The 18908-nt window shown below is 36.2% G+C and overlaps 1 protein-coding gene across 6 annotated transcripts in view; it reads right to left on the bottom strand.

Annotated features, from left to right (window-relative positions):
• The window catches only part of EPRS1 (glutamyl-prolyl-tRNA synthetase 1), a 39558-nt gene that overhangs the window by 4943 nt on the left and 15707 nt on the right, over positions 1–18908 (bottom strand). Inside the window, exons 11-31 of one of the 6 annotated variants that reach the window (XM_064648159.1) lie at positions 18186–18270; positions 17824–17883; positions 17515–17535; positions 15326–15436; positions 13531–13667; positions 12637–12844; positions 12117–12229; positions 11406–11523; positions 10923–11294; positions 9815–10045; positions 8903–9148; positions 8005–8235; positions 7455–7720; positions 6257–6308; positions 5192–5401; positions 4955–5027; positions 4092–4171; positions 3642–3743; positions 2841–2996; positions 2525–2722; positions 1993–2166 (exon numbers count right to left, since the gene is read on the bottom strand). In XM_064648159.1, the coding sequence (XP_064504229.1) occupies positions 1993–2166; positions 2525–2722; positions 2841–2996; positions 3642–3743; positions 4092–4171; positions 4955–5027; positions 5192–5401; positions 6257–6308; positions 7455–7720; positions 8005–8235; positions 8903–9148; positions 9815–10045; positions 10923–11294; positions 11406–11523; positions 12117–12229; positions 12637–12844; positions 13531–13667; positions 15326–15436; positions 17515–17535; positions 17824–17883; positions 18186–18270 (3244 nt within the window). The remainder of the gene's footprint in view (positions 1–1992; positions 2167–2524; positions 2723–2840; positions 2997–3641; positions 3744–4091; positions 4172–4954; positions 5028–5191; positions 5402–6256; positions 6309–7454; positions 7721–8004; positions 8236–8902; positions 9149–9814; positions 10046–10922; positions 11295–11405; positions 11524–12116; positions 12230–12636; positions 12845–13530; positions 13668–15325; positions 15437–17514; positions 17536–17823; positions 17884–18185; positions 18271–18908) is intronic. The other 5 variants (XM_064648161.1, XM_064648160.1, XM_064648165.1 and 2 more) reach the window with 5 other exon arrangements.

Below are 18908 nucleotides of genomic sequence, written 5' to 3'. Positions count from 1 at the left end.
GAATCATTTTACACATTTAAGTTTCTCTGGAAAAAAAAATAAATTACCATGTATTCCACAGCTTTTATGTATTTTTCTCTTTCCCATCCACACTCTCTTCATTTGTGCATTACCTTGCTTCACTACCTTCGAGACTGCATTCGTGCCAACATTAAAGTAATACTGAAACACAACTGATGCTGCCCTAACACAGTTATCCCAGATATTGCAAATCAGGTTTATGAAGTCTGAACTATTAAGTCTTTTATAGTAACTATGTTCTTGCTCATCCAGTAATACATTTTAATTCTGTTTTCACAGACCACTTTCAACTGTATTAACAGCAAATAGCAATAGCCCTAATACCAACATTATTTGCATAGAACCTTTGACTACAAACAAAGCTTTTATGCTTCATAAACTTTGGTGATAGAACCACGTAATTTCTCATCTCCCAGATACCATCAGATAAAAAGAGTCTCCATTTTACTAATAAGTAAAGAGTCCACTGAGTGTAACTTACTGTCTCTATATCCTAACATGTATTGCAATCTGTACACATTTCTTCACAGAAAACGAAGAAAGTAAATGCAAATACATTTGGGGGGATTCTTCCTCCCCTACCCAGGGGAAATTGAATCAGTAAACTTATAAGTTAAAACTATTCAAGAGGTGAACAGGAGAATCAAAACCTGTACCCAAGCTTTCTGTGCGTGCTTTGCATTTGCTTCAAGTTCACAGCTTCCAAATGGTTCCCTATACTTCCCCTGCCCTCCCACCTTATTTATGTTAAAAAGGTGAATAATGTAGTAAAATCTATTTGAAGGGTGAGGTATCTACTCCTACTACAAAGCTACATAAAAAGTCATTCAGAACTGTTATTAAACAGCAATTTAAACAGAACATTCTAATTTATGACACACAAAAAGCTGTCTCCATAATTAAAACTTACAGGAAAGTATTAGGTACTTTCCAGTGAAAGAAGAATTCCTAATGATCTCTCAGGAAAATTTCCAAAGAAAGCAAAAGAACTAATACCAGACATTATAAACGAAGTACCAATAACTTGGTTCTTTTAGGAAGTAACATTAGAAATCTGCTAAGCTGAAAAGTGCATAAGGCAAATTATTTTCCAGTTAATTCCTGTATTTTTTATTCCAGCACCTTTGTATTTCTTATCTTATGAAATTCTTATACACTCAATAAAATGAGTGTACTGTGCCTGCAGTGAGCCTGAAGATGTAGTTTATGTATCATGTTGGACACATTAGTAGATTTTATAAAAAACATCAAGTTTGCCCCATGCCATGCCAGTCTGATAAACCTAATTAAATTTATAAAGTCTTCCAACATGGATTCATGGTATTAGAAATCCCTTTAAAAAATAAAGGGAAGAGAGTAGGACAAAATGGGAACTTTGTACAACTTGGTTAGCTTCAATCCTCTTACACTAAAAATTAATATATCGAAACTAACTTTAAATTCAGAACAAAAATACAATATCCCATAACATCACAACACATCATTCAATTTCTAATTACCATTACTACCACTGTTTCATTCTGGTCATTTATTTTGTTTTATAAAAGCCTCTTATATTTGAAGAAGCAGAACTTTTCCTCTCAACTGCTACATGATGGGAACATGGCAATTTTGAAAAAAAAAAACAAAACTGCTCCTTTCTTTGCTGATTCTGTCCAGGTCTGTCTTCTCTGCTCCACTGTGTGCACAGAAGGCACTGCTGTGAGCCTGGAGACACTTAAGTACTAGTATAAATTTTTAAACATGCAAGTAATTTATAATATTAATTTACTGACATGGAAATCCTCGCAAACAGAACAAGTCTCAGAAAAATATCTTTTCTTCATTTATTAATGAAAGTGATCACTGATTATCAGGCAGCAATTCTTCATTCAGAGAAAATATTTGCCTACAGAATACAAGGCACATGTAACATATCTTATACATATTCCCCACACATAGGCTTCAAAACACCTGTGGAAAGAAATGTACCTTAAGTTCCCAGTGGTTGAACTTCCAACCAGGTGAGTAGTTGTCTCGTAAATCAGCCCGGACACGGATTTTAACACTAAGCAGCCTGCTACAATATTCATTACATTTCTTCAACAGAGCCCCTCTGTCCTCTTCAGAAAGAGAATTTGTGATGCCACAGGGAATAATTACAACCTGCAAGAAAACATGACATGTACTTCACTTCATAAAAAAATTAGCTACTAGTTATTATAAAAACTTAAAACCAATATTGTGGCCCTATATTCCAGTAATTTCTTTCAAGTTCTCAGAAATAAAGGATGCATTTCCCTTTTCATACAAACAATACAGATAACATTATTTTAAATGGATGGACTATCAAAGGGGACTTGTTCACTGCAAGTTCCCTGATGATTTGTATTAAACTTTATACAGCACACTCTGTAATCAGCTCCTATCCCATGTAAAGTCTTCCAGTTGCTCAATATGAAATGCTCCTGAATTACAAGACAAGAAAGGAAACAAAATGGTAGTTTAAGGCATTTTTACACACCTGAATACAGGCTACACGAGGTGGGAGTACCAATCCCATGTTATCTCCATGAATCATTGTCATTACACCGATAGTTCGAGTTGTAAGGCCCCAGGAATTCTGATAAGCAAACTGTTTTTCTCCTGGTTTCTTGGGATCTTCAAATACAATTTCAAACATCTTTGAGAAATTCTGCCCTAGATGATGTGATGTTGCTCCCTGAAATAGATGAACACAGAACATTCTACTCAATGGAAAGTTAAGTCTATCAAGCATCAGTTTAAATCTTTCACCTTACTGTATTCATTGAAAAAAAATTATTTTAATAGAAAAGTACCTGGATAGCTCTTCCACTGGCAGATATAAATGCCTCTAAAGTGGTTGTATAATCACCCCCAGCAAATTTCTCCTTCTCTGTCTTCCTTCCTTTCACAACAGGTATTGCTAGGAGATCTTCATACACTTGAGCATACAGATCAAGTATCTGCAACACCTATGATGAATGTACTCTCTTAAGAATTACTCAGTATTTTGCATTTGTTACATCAGAAATAGTTTTACATGACAGAGTCTGAAATCTTAAAAATTTAACATTTTCTCAAGACTGTATTTAAAAACTAATCAATTATTTTAATATTTGGATGTTATTTTCTATGAATCAAATAGCTACAACTATAAATCATGATAGAAAACAAGAAGAGTCACAGCAGAAATGCCAGTCCAATGGTTATACTGACTTCTAGTTTTCACCTAAGAGTCTGAACATCTGCTAAATAAAGATATGTCATGACACTCAATGAAACAGCTGTCTCGTGGGCAAAGAAAACGTTAAAACTTCCAGCACTTGACATGTGAATGCATTATTTAGATTTTTAAGAAAAATTTATTTTTAAGGAAAACAATTTTTAAGGAAAGCACTCTCTATGTCACTCTTCAAAATCCCCATATTCTTTGTAGAGACTAAAGTTTCAGACATGGGTTACATTTGAGAAAAAAATGGGTTCGAGTATACTTTGCATTTTTCACAAGGGCTCCAAAGAAGAGAGATTTCTATGTGGTCACAGTAAAAGATCTGTTTGTGTTGCTATGGAGTAAGGTAACTTCCTGAAAGCAAAAGCACCAGTGCATTGTTTTTTACCTCCTCTGCTGCTTCTTCATATGTTGCAAATGCTGTATGACCCTCCTGCCAAAGGAACTCACGAGTGCGAAGGAAGGGTTGGGGATGTTTGAACTCCCAGCGCTGGAGGGGCAGAAATAAAAAAAATTGAACACTATGATTAACACTGAAGTGTCAAATTATTGTTAAAAATAATGATTATAAGCAAGTGCTAGAAAGTTCTTAATAAAGATAAAAAGTCAACTATTCACAGATTTCTACTTAATATAATCAACAGTATACATTGATAAAGAATGTTTTAGTAGAAACAGTGAGAAAAACAAATCATACAAAGCACATTAACACTTTTGTCTTGAAATATGTGCTGTGATCAGTATCACCATACCAAGTCCACATAAAATAATTCTCCTACAGTGTACTTACGATAACATAACCACAATAATGATACCCAGGAATCGTGTACACACATACCACAACACTGCACCACTGATTCAGCTTGATGGGAAGATCCCTGTGTGACTGCACCCACTTGGCATAGGAAGGATATATGACTGTAAAAAGAAAGCAGCTTTGAGTCTCTGCACAACACAGACATTTATGTCAAACCTTTCCTTTTAATACATGCAAACTTAACACTCTCTGCTCTTGAGAACTATGTTTTTATGTTTAATTTCCTTTAAAACACATTTTTTGTCCTAATACATAATATTTTCAAAGGAGTACTTTCACTTCATCCTGAGCCTCTGCAAAATTGCTTCCTTGCTGCTGGTTAAAGTACAACCCCAAGCTTATTATTTAATGACACCAATTTTGAGTCACTGGCTTATAATATGTAAATACATCTGAGTTCACAAATACGAATTCACTGACCTCACGATTTCAGGATGCCTTACTAGACCTGACTCAAGTAGGAAGTCATCCAGCCTCAGGTATTAAAATACTTCCTTAAATTACTCAGAGGACATTTTAGTAAAGGCTCGTTTCACAACTATAGTCAAAATATATGCAAAACTGGAGAGAATTATCAGTTGAAGAATTTTTCTTACACTCTAAACCAAAAAGCAAATACATTTTTCAGACAAAGCAAGTCAGTCTCCAGGATATTAATGAAAAAAAATCCTAAACTGTGCATTTCCTTAAAAAGTCTATTTAAGGGAATGCATAGTTGTGAGAGTTCTGTAAGCAGCAGGAAAATGAAGAAATTTTTATAAGGAATTACAGAAAACATTCTAAAAAATGGGGTTTTCCACTTTTCAGAAGGGACTCTTGTCTATCAGCTACACTATACCTGTAACTGCTCTCTTTACAGCCAAACTACATAAAAAGAGGCCAACCTGTTTCACTAGTGGGACGTATGGCAATTGGTTCAGCCAGTTCTGTTTTCCCAGATCTTGTGACCCAAGCAACCTAAAAGAAAGAAAGAAAAAAAACAAAAATGACAAAACCAAAACAAGTTTGGTAAAAAAAACCCAAAAAAACTAAACCACCCCAAACCCAACTTTCATATTCAGCTGCAGACTAGGTGGCTGGGTTTTCTTACAGTCAGATTAAAACAAATTTCTGAAGCATACCTCAGGAGCAAAGTCAGCAATATGAGACTTCTCTCTCTCTAAGGCAGCCTGGGACACAAACATGGGGAAGTAACAGTTTTCCACTCCAAGTTTCTTGATCTCTGCATCGAAGAAATCTCTGATAGCTTCCCAAATAGCATGAGCCCAAGGACGAAGAACATAACAGCCACTCACATCATAGTATTCAATCATCTCTGCTTTTGTGATCACCTTTCAAAAGATCATTTGGATACTGAAGTTTCAGTTTATACACAAAGAACGCTCAGTAATTCAAGTGTGTGGCATGCAGTTTAAGAGAAGTCTGCTATTCAAAAGTATTTGTGCTCAGAAAGTGAGCAACTAAGATATACTTTAAGATGCTTGTATTATCTAGAGAAAGTTAATCAGGAACATTAAGTTGAATAATAGATCTGAATAATGTAAACACTTAACTAAACCTGAATTTTTTGAATCCAAGTAAGAGACTAAAGCTAATTTCCAGGAACCAAAAAACTGCACTTTTGTAAGAAATGTCTCTAACTCATGTCTGAAGAGATTTTTATTCCTTATGCAAAAATTATACTACTGAGAGGCAATGTACAGACCACTGATACCTAGTTACAATCTCTCCTAAGCAGACTAATCTAAACTAATCATTTCTACTCTAGTTGTTTTGAATCTCACAAGCCAGAAAACTCATTCAGTATCAACAGATTCTAACTTTTATTATGCATCTCCTTGAGTTGAAATAAAACTCCCAAGACTGTGAAATTCCTATCACTTCACTGAAGTTTTACACTCTTAATGTGAAGAGGAATTCAGGTATGAATTAAGAAAATCATATATATTTATTATATATATGGAGTGGGGTGGTTGACTCCCTTTTTACAGCTTCCTAAATTTATTCAGCTCTTTAATCCAGGCACTTCTATTTAGACCATGATAGCAATGTAAGACATACAAAAGGGAAAGTACTTTGCTGTGTCTTAAAAAAAAAACCAACCCAAAACCATAAATATAAGATATAAATTCAAAACAGACCTTGATTTATAACAGAATGAAATAATTAAACTGATATGCACTTACCTGAGAGAACCACTCTGAAAGATTTTCTTCTTTTTTAACTTCCAGACCCAACCTATGGTATTAGAAAAGAACCAGATTTGTGCTGTACAGCATTTACCAGTGAAATTTATCCTAATCCTTTTTTTGTGGGGGGGAAGCAGGTGTGGGGTGGAGGAGGGCCAGAAAAAGAGGGCCATGAACCAGAATATTTTAGTTTTACTTTATAAAGCTAACTTTTGGTGGGAGGAATTGTTAGTGTTTCCTTACCTTGGCTAACAAGAATATTTAATAAAGAATAGTTTCTTTACTACTGCTTGAACCCTTCTAATTCTCACCATGGTTGTATCAAAGAATCTCACAATGATGCATTAAAAAATCCAATCTCCTCCAGTAAAAACTTAAGACTAACCAGACCTGTGTGTAAGCTGTTTTACTCTTTATTTTAAAACTTCTTACCTAGACAGTGGCTACAATTTCAGGAAGATATGCAACTTAAATTTACCATTCATGTGAATATCAGTCACACTGTCAAGATAGAAAACTGACACTACCATCAAAAAACTACAAGACTCTAAAGAAGGTTAAACTCACCAAACTCAAATGATAGTAGGTGAAAGTAAAGTTTCAATATTTCTACGAACAGAGAAGTTTTAAGGGTGAAAAATATATATTTCTGGCATAATTTCTATACAAAATAACCATGTCTCTGCCTCTAATACGTGATTTATGTATATGAAACAGGAAATACATAGTGATGCATAATACATGCTGTAGAAAGACCTCTAAACTTTGAGGATGGAAGCAGGAGAGAGAATGCAAAGCAATCATCACTGAAAAGTTCCACCACCAGCAGTGCCTTGCTCTGGGTTGGGCTATACTTTTCAAGGTCCTGACAAAAAAATATTCTGAAAACCCTGGTACAAGGGTTTATGTTTTTTTCACCAGGGATTATACTGAGCAAGACACAGCAGCACATTTGTAGAAGCAAATAATGAAGCACAGCAAGTTCTCAATGACAGTAACAGTATAGGATGCTGAGGCACAGCTGACACTAAATAAACTTTGGTAACTTGCTTTTGGCTTAATCCTAACTATGAACACAGTTATTTTGCAGATGTCCACATTTTTCAGTGAAATGAGACACTTGTGAAACTCTAAATCTGAATAGAGGTAAACAGTTGAAGTTTCTATCAAATAAGATTTAAGACTGCATCTTTACCTTGTTTGTTTCTTGGGGCCTTGACCCTCTCCTGATCCATCTGAGGAACGCTCATTACCACTCTGTCCTTGCAAAGGTTCTTTTTTAGGGCCATCATTTTGCTTCTGTTGCTTACTCTGCTTTTCGAACTTGTTCTCTTTCTCTTTCTTCTTCTTGTCTTTGTCATCTACACCACTAGCAGAAACTGGTTTATAGTCAACTCCTGCAACAGACTTATACTGGGCCTTCAACTGAAGAAGTTCCTTAACAGCTACATCTATCTTTTCCTTGCAGAGGGAAAAAAAAAAAAAGAAAAAAAAAAAGAAATTTATAGAGAAACACAGGAATAACATGGCTCTAGCCCACCAAAAAACCAAACTTCCATGTGTTAACATTTTAAGGACTATATCTGAGAGGACTGATTTTAAAAGTATGTTTCAGATCTCATAATTCAAATGCTACCTATTTTAAATGTACATTTCTACTTCCCATAATCACGCTGAATCTCAAATTCACTTTTAGATTTAAATACATATATTACATTTTTGTATTACAGTATGTATGTTCTTACCTTATCTGCTTTTTCTGCTTTTAATTTCCTAACTTCATCTCCTTGAAGAGCTACTTTGCTAAACAGGGCTTTAGCTTCGGGAGTGTCTGGACCACTGGGTACTGTGTTTGGTGCCTGAGGCAAAGCCCCTTGAGCTGCTGGTGGATGTCCTGGCTTATATTCCTGCCCAGTCTTTTCCTTGTAGTCAGCTTTTAGAGAGAGGAGGAGTTTTACTGCTTCATCTATTTGGTCCTATATGGGGGAGAAACAGCAAGATGTATTGGTGAGAATTAAAGAGAACTGACAAGAAGCATTGATTTTCAGGCTATGAAAATAAAATTTCCACCTAGCAATAACCAGGGTTTTATAATAAGTGGAGGACTCTTCCCCAAGCAACAGGAGTGTTTTTGAGAGCTGTCACATTGTATCAGAATATTCCCACAGCCCATACGGCCAGTATAGTCTGTTAAAAATTGCAGCAGAACTTACATTAAAAATACAATAACCTCTTTCAAAAAAGATCTTTAAAAAAACACAACAAAACCAAAGCAAGACAACCAATCATCACTGATGATGTTTTCTGAAGTTTAGAACAGTCTCGCTATTTTTGCAGCGCACTAGATACTTTTTTAGTCACTTGTCTCAAATATAGCAAGAAAAAGTAAAATACATTAAAAAGTTCTGCAAGGTTGGCATCTGCCATGTTTGTGCCTATTCATCTAGACATGAGAGGTTAAGCTTGACTTTCTACACCTCAAAGTCAAGAAAGTATCCAACATCAGAATAGTCTTGTTTGGCCTTATCAGACCATGCATGACCTGGACACAGGGGAGTTTGAACATCACTTGGTGAAAGATTTCCCCCCAGTGGCAAAATGTGGTAAGAATTACAATTGCTTACTCTCACATTACTATTATACCTTGGAAGCTTTCTCTGCTTTGAGCCTGCGTACCACTTCCCCTTGTTGAGCTACATTATCATAAAGTGCTTTCCCATCCACTAAGCTACAGGTTGCCAAGTTACTGCAGCATACAGAAGATGGAAGTGCAGAAGATATACAAGGAGGAGCTGAAGGTGGATTTCCAGGCTTGTACTCTTGACCTGTCTTTTGTTTATATTCTGCTTTTAGGCTTAAAAGAATTTTCACAGCCTCATCTATTTTTTCCTGAAGCAAGAAAGAAAAAACAGCAGTTGCAGATAAAGGTAGAAATAACAGAGATGTAACACAATAGCTGAGATAACACAATCTTTACCAGAATGGCACTAACACAGTTGTTGTAATAAAACTTCTAGAGCTATCTTGTTAGTATCAGTTGCCATTATTGAGTTTTGGGGTAAAACTTTTTAGGCAGAACACCTACAAGTTGTACATCAAAGGACTGAATCAGGCAGTATATGTAGGGGCTGATTTCTGTGCCCTTGAAAGCCTCCCATTTAGGTAGCTTAGACCCCTCCAGTTACAGCAGTCCATGAGTTGTACACTGGAGAAGGGCAGCAAATACTCAGACTGAATAAAGAATGGTTCTTTGGTCACAATCAAATAAGTCCCTAATTTATTATCACCATTCTGGCTTCAAGTTACAGTCTTTTTCAAGTTACTGCCTCTCTTCTGCTTCACTTATCATGTATCACTAAAAAAAAAAGTTACTTATTTTCCATGCACTATCACAGAACTCATGCAGTCAGCCATATCATCAGCACAGGAGAACTTGGGAAAGCACTTCACAGAACTTGTTTATATTTTGCTCCTGGAGTTTCACAAAACTTGCAATTAGGTTTTAGTCTAAACTGAAGATACTGTTGCACTCAGAAGCATCCACAGCTAGTACACCTTTGAGGCTTTCTCCGATTTGAGCCTGCGGACCACTTCGCCTTGTTCAGCCACTTTGTTGTACAGAGACTTGCTGTCTACTGGACATGGGGACGGAAGAGTAGAAACAGGAGAAGACTGAGGAGGGACAAAGACCACAGGTGGGCTTCCAGGTTTGTACTCCTGGCCTGTCTGCTGTTTATATGCTGCCTTTAGGGATAAAAGGACTTCCACAGCAGCACCTATCTCATCCTGAAAGAGAAAGGAAGGGGCAGAAAGAGGGAGGAAGAAAGATATAGAGACATAAGACTCTCAAGTGTACCATAAAAACTTTCATGAAAAGACATTCAGCTTATGCACACCTATTCCATTTTCTTAACTATTTAGTAGAGTTGTTCAGAGAAGTTTTCCCTACTACTTTCCTATTTTAATAAAGTAATTCCAACTATGTAATATACAGCCTTCACTGTCCTAAGTAAAATTATAACAATAAATTAGTTTAGATCTTCCCATTTATTTAGATTTTATGGTGCCACCAAGACACTACTATTAACATTATTCAACCACCAGGCACAGTGTGTTATTTTCTACCTTTTCTTGTTCTGCATTAGAAAGAATAGAAAGAACACAGCTAATAGTAGCTACATTTTCTATGCTCCATTCCAGAGGGGAAGATGTCTCAAAAATATCTGTAGTATTTGGACCTTTCTTTTCCTTTCTGATTTTGGGGCTTTGGTTTTTTAAGGTCCAAATAGCAACAAGTCAATCCTATGAAGTCACATGATTTGACCATACTGAGTTAAATAAACAAATAAATGTTGCAGGGCATTTTAACTCCAAGGACCAGATCTGGATACTTAATCAACTCATGCTGTGGGATGAAACCTGTCCACATTTCAGAACAGCAGTCTAAGAAATAGGGGAACTCACGTGCATCTTTATGAATATTAACACAAACTGTCATCCACATCTAACTGAAGAAGTAAGTATTGGAAAACACGAGTCTTGACAGAACAGAGCCCAGTCCAAACAATGATCACTATGAAAACCTGGATCCACAAGCACCCGTTCACTTCCACAAACAGAGAACTATGGGCTATGGAAACCCAGACCAAAAAAAATCAGCCACCTTAGATGCTTTCTCAGCTTTCAGTTTTCGGACCACTTCTCCTTGTGCTGCTACTTTATCATACAGAGCTTTACTGTCCAGGGTACCAGAGGTCTCAAGCTTTGACGACTGTGCAGGTATGGACACTGGAGGATTTCCAGGCTTATACTCCTGGCCTGTCTTTTCTTTGTATTCTGCTTTCAAGGCCAGCAATTGTTTCACAGCTTTATCAATATCTTCCTTTGCTGCCTTCTTAGCTTTCAAGTCACGAACTATATCACCCTGTGCAGCCACCCTGTTGTAAATGATCAGGTGACCTTCAGATACACTACAGGTTGGAGTAGAGGTGTGACCAACAAGTGGAGCAGATTTTCCTTTTATAGCTGAACTAGCCTTGAAAAAAAAAAAAAGAAAAAGAAAGCCAAGTATTCAGCATGATAATCTGGTACAGAAATAGATGTACAGTAATACATTTTATGGCACTTTTCTAAACCACAAGTTTACCTCTTTCTTTGCAGTTTCAGCTTTGGCCTTCTCTTTTGACCCAGATGTTGGCATTTCCTTAGTGTGTCCATCAGGGATGTAAATCAAAATGCACGGAGCATCCTTACAGCTGTAAGGACTATAAGAGGATTTATAGAAAACACAACAATAAAGGAAATACAAGGTACACATTAACCTTTATTGAAACAAATGTTCTACTCTTCCTAGAAGATGCTCACGCACAACTTTAAGTTTACCTTTGTACACAACCGTAGTTATCCGAAGTTACATAAATGGGGATCTGCACTGATTCCTCTTATGTACCATTTTATTTTATAATATTAATATATATGCTTATGTTATTACTTGCAGTGTAGATGTTTGATAGCTTGCTAAAGAAGTGTACAATACTATGTGCATGCTCTAATTGGGAAAATGCCTATTTTGTTCTGTAGCACTGTTCCTTAATTCTTGTACTTCAAATCACAAGGAAGTCAAAGTTAGGTGGGGTGCACCAAAAGTGCCATGTACTTGGCTTAAAGACAGTTTGAAAAGGCAGGAACATACAAGTCAAAAACCTGTCCACAGAAATACTCCACAGAAAGGTCATGGTGAGGGGGAAAATATTTGCAGACAACATTACTCTTGCCAATGTGTGTGTGAAAACACTAAAACACAGCAAGCTAAAGCAAATTCTATGATGTCTGTTTAGGCCATTCTTAGGTAGCTTACCTCACTGGCTCATAGGGCTGATCACAAATAAAGAATCCTCTCCTCTGAAGTTGGATGATGTCTCCTTTTTTTAAGTCTCTAAGGCAAGGATCACCCAACATCAGTTCCTCTTGCTGTAAGTGTTAAAAGAAATCAGTCCATGTCTAACAGAGCACAAAAAACAGTAGAGCTGTAGAAGGATAGTAGTGATTTTCTCATTTTGGAAGTGCTAAAATGTTAGTTAACTCCAAAGGCAGCTGAAAAAGTACTAGCAAGAAAATGCCACATCATAAGAATGTATCAAGACAAAAACTCAAACTATTGGTCCCAGAGGTGTGAAAGTCAGGTAACACTTGAGAAAATGCGAGTCAAATTTTAATTTTGAAATTATGAGAGGTTAAACGGAAACTAGATACGCCAGCACATGATTTACTTGCTTGACAAATTAATCCAACCAGAAACACTGAACGTTTAAAAAAACCCCAAAAAACCACCAAACACTAAGTTTTGTGGAATTAAAGGGGACAGAAAGATAACTTACCTTGCTATTTCGGTTGATATATTGCTTGAAGTCTTCATCCTTGCCTAAAACTGGCTTAGTGATCAGATGCTCATAATTAACACAGACAGTTGGGATGAGGGGTGCACGTGGAGTTTCTGCTAACCAAGTGATCTTAGTTGTTTTTTTGAAGTCCTTATTATCCAAATTCAACTTGGCATTGATGGACACAATTTTTCCACTTGAATTTCTACAGGAAAACAGAAATAAGAGGAAAGCCTAAATGATCAGTTCTGATTCAATGCTACAGATTTCAGTGAATAGATTCACTGAAAAACAAGGTTCAGAGTTCATTTTTGAAGTGAGATGTTGAAAACGAAAGGGTGTATTCACTCCTGAAGTTTTCCTTTAGTTTTGTTTTCTTAAATATCAATATAGAGTGAAAAGCACAGGAAAAAATCTTTACATATTTATGTTCAACATCCCAACTCACCCCACTCTGCCACTGTCTCAACATAACCATTTCAAGGATGCTGTGATGACATTAACACCTCAACAGTTCTGCAACTGACACTGACAGGTTTAGTTCCTTAGTATGCAAAAGCAGGATTTGTTACAGGGTAGAAGTTGTTAAAATTCCAGATGGTTTTTTTCTGTCTGAAAAAACTGTTTCACGGTGGAAATATTACCACGGAAATGAGAGGGACATGCAGTATCAGGGCTGACTGGTGATTTCAGACTTGAATCTGCAGTAAAATACACTCTAGGCTAAAATGCAGTTTTGTGGCATATTTCAAAGCAGAGATCTATATACAGAATCATGGGATGGACATGAGCAACCATTAATATTTTATTGTTATAAGCTTCCTATTAAAAGAAAAATCAACAAAAAGCTGTAAATGAAAATTTAATTTCATCTCCCACTAATCAGGTTACCTGTTTAATTTGGTGATGATAATATTGCCCCAATTTATGAATGTAACAACCTCTCCCTCTGTCAGGGTCTCTGCATCTGCGCCCTCGATCAGGACTCTGGAGCTGTACCACACAGGTTTCAACCCAACATCGGCATTCTGTGAATGATGATTTAATTTCAAAGGATAGATTGTTATTATATGAGCTGACTAAAGCTAATGCAATGCTAGAACACTATTTTATTTATGATAGGAGACAGATGAAGATAGAAGATGGACAATAAAAGTAATGCAGAGCTACAGTATTCTTCCACAACTCTCTAGTTTCTTGTTCACAGGTGTTGCATGCATTCCTCTGACAGTACACTAGAAAAAATCCTATCTTCTATCAAATACTAGCTCCAGCACCACTGATAGCATATCCCTTTTCCATAAGGTCTATACATCTTTAAGATCTCACAGGTAAAAACAAAGGTTTTCTCATGCTTCCATTTTGCTATGCAAATTCCCTTCAAAACTAATTTCATAACTCTCACTTTTGTTTTTTTATACAATTAATATGGAAATACATATGGAGCTTCTTCCAGCTTCTTCCATACATTTTTAAAGACAGAAACCAGAACTATATCATTTATAACATGAAAAAATATTCAGCTTTAAAGCATCTCAACAATCAAGATAAACATTTTTTTTTTAAAGGCAGACAGTTGTGAGTTCGGACTTTGCCAGCTGGTCAAGAGTTTGCAATTTGTTTCTTCTGGTCAGTATTTATTTCATTATATACCAGAGGCAGCATTTATTATTAATATCAAAGTTTTACTAGGCTAGCTTGCATCTGACCAAACTTCAGACTTTTTGACCCTTGAAGAGTCACTCAAGGGTCAACTCAAGGTGCAGTTCTCACTTGCACCTGCTCAAAACCTGTTTCCTTGTTATCAGCCATGGGGAAGGGGGGAAACTAGATGTCCAACCCCAGTTACAAGAAATGGCTACAGGAACACTTGGAGCAACAAAATCAAAACAAAGAAACGAAGGAAAGCCTCAGCAATATTCACTTATTTCTCCGTGTAAGTGTATGTAAGTGCATATATAACTAAGAGATGCTTTCAGTGAAGTACAATTTGAGATGCTTCACTCAAAGGAAAGCATCTTTGCTAATTGTAGTGCAAAAAACAATTGTATCTGTAACATACTCCCCTTCTTCTGGATTATTATTCTGTTCACTGGATACTAAGAGTAACAAATTTGCAAGTTCTTAGCCTTTGATAATAACTATTTGCTATACAAAAGTAGAAGTCTTATTAAAACAATACCCAGAGACAGTAGAATTAACAGGTCAATATATCACTTCTCCACTTAAGTCTAATTTTATGAATTATTTAAAAAACATCTCTTGCATTCCTCACTGTTATGGATAAGCAGTGTCTACTGTAGTATATCCATAAAGCTTGAATAAGATTTTATATTTAAACTTCTCTGTGAAAAATAGTATCAAACAATAAAAAGTCTGAGCAGCACTTCAGACTTGTAACGTCTCAACTCTTCTGAAAACTCCTGGAGAGGCCTTTCAATGCACCTTTTGTGTGCATTCTCCATATTTACAAAAGCAGCTTCCTACATGATCTTAAAAGAATGAACACATTTATTTGTTGCCCAGTTTTTGACAATTCTAAGGAAAAAAAAGAACACCTTGGGTTTATCTCATGCTGTCTGAATAAGGTAAAAGCAGGACTCTCCTTGCTGACTGCTCCAAGCCAAGGTACTTTCCAAACTTACTGATCTGCAATACCAGAATACTAAGAGAGTAAAGCAAGAACCTTTGGATGTTTAGCCACTTCTTTCATCTCCTCTTGAGCTTCAGGAATATTTACTGGGACCACTGCATCTTTCAGTAAAGCAGTGTACCGAGGTGCTACTGGGTCTATAACCTACAGAAAACAAATGAGGTGGATCATGAATATATGACATTGACAGAGAAATAAGATGCTGTACAAAACATTAACCACAAAAAAAAGGAATATTAACTGGTATTCTTTATGTTACTGCATTTTTTTAAAGTTTGCTTTAATATCACTTTCATCCAAAGCTATAGAATAGTGAGAAAACAGTGGTAATACTTCACAGTTTCCAATCTTTACTAAAATACTCTGAGTAAAAACTATGAATTGGGTACTACTGACACCTGAAGTAACCAAAACTATGACCCACTGCCTCATAGGGAAGACATCAAAATATGCTTTGATATAGTTTTACTACACACATAGGCTATTACATCTGGAACACTTTCTCTCTAGGTAGCTGAATTTAAAGCAGTAATTTATCAGTGGAGTTTGTTCTTTTTCCAGCAGCATCAGACCTGATCCCATACTTATTTTCCAGGTCAGTACTCCAGCAGAATCTGGGACAGACTTGGCTATAGAGGAAGCACCAATTAAAGTCTGCAATTTTAATACAGACACATTAGATACTATAATAAGGCAACACTGTAACATTGACTTCATTAGGATTTCTAAAACATGAGATTGGCAAGAAAAAGGTGCCACTTAAATGTCTTCCTGGATTTTTACTGCATTTTATCAAACTCAGCTGCTGTAGTTTTTCACAGCACTCTTCATACCTGAAATACTGGTTTGCCAGTATTGGCTCAAAAGCACTTATATACCCAATTCAAGTAAAACAGTCATCTAAGGTCAAAAGCAGTATCAGAGATCTACCAGTTTAACTGGAAACTAATACAAAGGAAAACACCTGTTTTTATTAATATGAAGTGACTTTTTTTCCCCTTAGTTTATTCCTGCTCAAGTGAAAAACTACAGTTATATATTTTTCTATATTTTTGAAAAAATATTTAGCATCTAATTACTTGACATTAGCAAGTAAGGTGACATGATGATACACTTTAAAGAAGTCACATACTTGTAAGTTAGTAGTCACTGATGTCAGACTCCTAAATGTTTGATGCACACTTTAAAAAAACACTTGTGTGTGTATCTCAAAATGTAGGTGTGCTATGTGATTTTAATATCATAATTTTGATAATTAAACGACTGAATTTTATAGTGATATTACCAGGCTCTTTATTTTACTTATTAAAACTCACAATCTTTCCTCAGATGACTAATGCTAAAAAGGCAGTAGTATCACATATAAAATATGAGCTCTCACACTGATGAAGCCTTTGAGCTCAGCAACCAATAACCTGTAAGGAACTAATTGTTTTTGTTCATATTGCAGATTGCAAAAATACATGTAAATGAAATTGGTTAATAAGTTATGGTGCTGTCCAAGGGGCTGAGTCTAAGAAATTCAGTTTAAAAGCCAATTAAAAAAAAAGAGCCCTGAAAGTTCATTGTGGGTTTTTCCCCTCAAACCAGTCGTTAGTCATAAATGTATTTATGCAGCAACAGAAAGAACCAATTCATAAACCTATGTGTATGTAGCAGATAAAATGCAAAATATATGAAGAAATACAAGACACATGCCAGACAAGCAAAAACTATTAAATGAACGGATTTGGTTACTATCTAAGCAAAACCAAGCAGGAATCCCAATGCAAAATAACAGGTGTTTCCACAATCACACAAAATATGCAATCCGCATTGAAACAATTCGCCTTATTATAGTGTCCAAGCATCCGCTGCCAAAAAGCGACTAATCATGTCAAGATGCAATATTCCTGATTTGACATCCAGTCAGAAACTTCAGCAGTGCTGGCTTTATCTCCACAGGCAGGATATGCAGCGCGTTAGTCCTTTTGCCACAGAAAGGAAACGCGGCCAACGTGGATCGATTCGATTAAGATTTGTGTTCACGTTAACAAATAAGTCAAACCAGAAATGGGCAATTCCAATTAAAACTTAGGAATAATGCATTTTCAGTGGGTTTGTAGAGCTCCTGTTATACAAGCAAACGTGACTGTGCTATGAAGCTGCAAAATGATAGCTTATGCTATGTATGCTTACAGCACTGTAAGCTATGTGCTAAGGTAAAAAGCATTAAGTAATACCTTCTTACAGATAGCTCGCAGCTTGAAAGCAGAAAAATGAAATGCAGGTTTCATATCAGATTTACAGCAAATATCATTATCTTTTCCTGTACTAAGGCAAGTAAGTATTGGCATAGGACAATCAATAGGATTAGTGCTTCTTCAGGTTAGAAAGGGGTGGGGACATTCCATTTTCCTGAAAGTGTGCCAAATGATGCAACAGACTGCAACTGCTACTTGTTGTGATAAGCACGCCAATGAACGGCGGATTCTCTACATATCCCAGAAAGAGGATATCGGGAGTAGCAGCAAATTCAAGTAAGCACATACCTTTTTATTGAAGGACCAAATTTTATCCCACTCCATATTCACAACAGATCGAGAGGAGCCCTGGGAAAAAAACCAAACCAACACATTAATATAAATATTCTAGCTCTTAGATTCATTTAAAACAAAGTCCTTTAAACTACAAACCCTCTAGGATTTGCTTTAATCAAAACAGTTTACAAAGGTATCTTAAGCTGCCAAATAATCACTTTTTGAAGTAAGAAACCTCCAAGTCCATTTTGCCATTGTTGAAGCAGTACACATAAAAGGAGCAAACCTTCATAAAAAGAAACATCCCAGTGACAAGCTTCACAAAAGCTTGTCCTTATCAAGGGAGATTCAAAGAATCAGAAGAGAACACCCACCTGAGCAGCAATAAACTGTTTTAGCCCTTCAACTGTCATGCCTCTTCTTAAGACACCACGTACAGTGGGAAATCTTGGGTCATCCCTAGTAGAAAAATGTTGCATTAGTGTCACATGCTAAATTCTACCTATTACTTACACTGATAAAAAAACTTAAATAATACTGCCACGCACAAAAGGTGCAGCTTCAGTGTATTTTTCTCAGTGAACTAAGAGCTAGATGAGAAGATCTAACTGAAAAGACTGAGCTCTTATCCATACAAAATGTACCGCGCAGGTTTTCTTCTACTTCACCTCAGGAAGGGAAGCCATCCGTCAGTGAAGTGGCTCCTTTCCTATATCTGTGAAATCTTAAGTCTCTCAAAAATGGGCAAGGTAAAAGTTATATCCCTATCCCATTACTTCTTTTCCAATGGCAACTGAATAATGGAACCTGAAACAACAGGGCTTGATTCTTTCTCGCTCAAGAGAAACCAGAAACAGGTGAGTGACCATGACAATGTTATCTCTTGATAACATGACAGAATTCTATGATTTTTTTTTCTCTAATGCAATAAATAAATAAAAATACCTAATCTGAAATGTAACACATGAGTTGGTGGGAAAACAAATCAAACCTTGCTGAGGACCTAAAACAGGGAAGCTTAGTGAAGGAAAGGTCATCATAAGACCAGCTATACCTCTAGGAAAAAAGAAAATGCAGGGGGGGAAAAGGATAAATTT

Source organism: Pseudopipra pipra, chromosome 3 (genome assembly GCF_036250125.1).
Source record: "Pseudopipra pipra isolate bDixPip1 chromosome 3, bDixPip1.hap1, whole genome shotgun sequence".
Taxonomy (NCBI): domain Eukaryota; kingdom Metazoa; phylum Chordata; class Aves; order Passeriformes; family Pipridae; genus Pseudopipra; species Pseudopipra pipra.
Note: the sequence above shows the minus strand (reverse complement) of the source record. Positions and strands in the feature narration are given on the sequence as shown.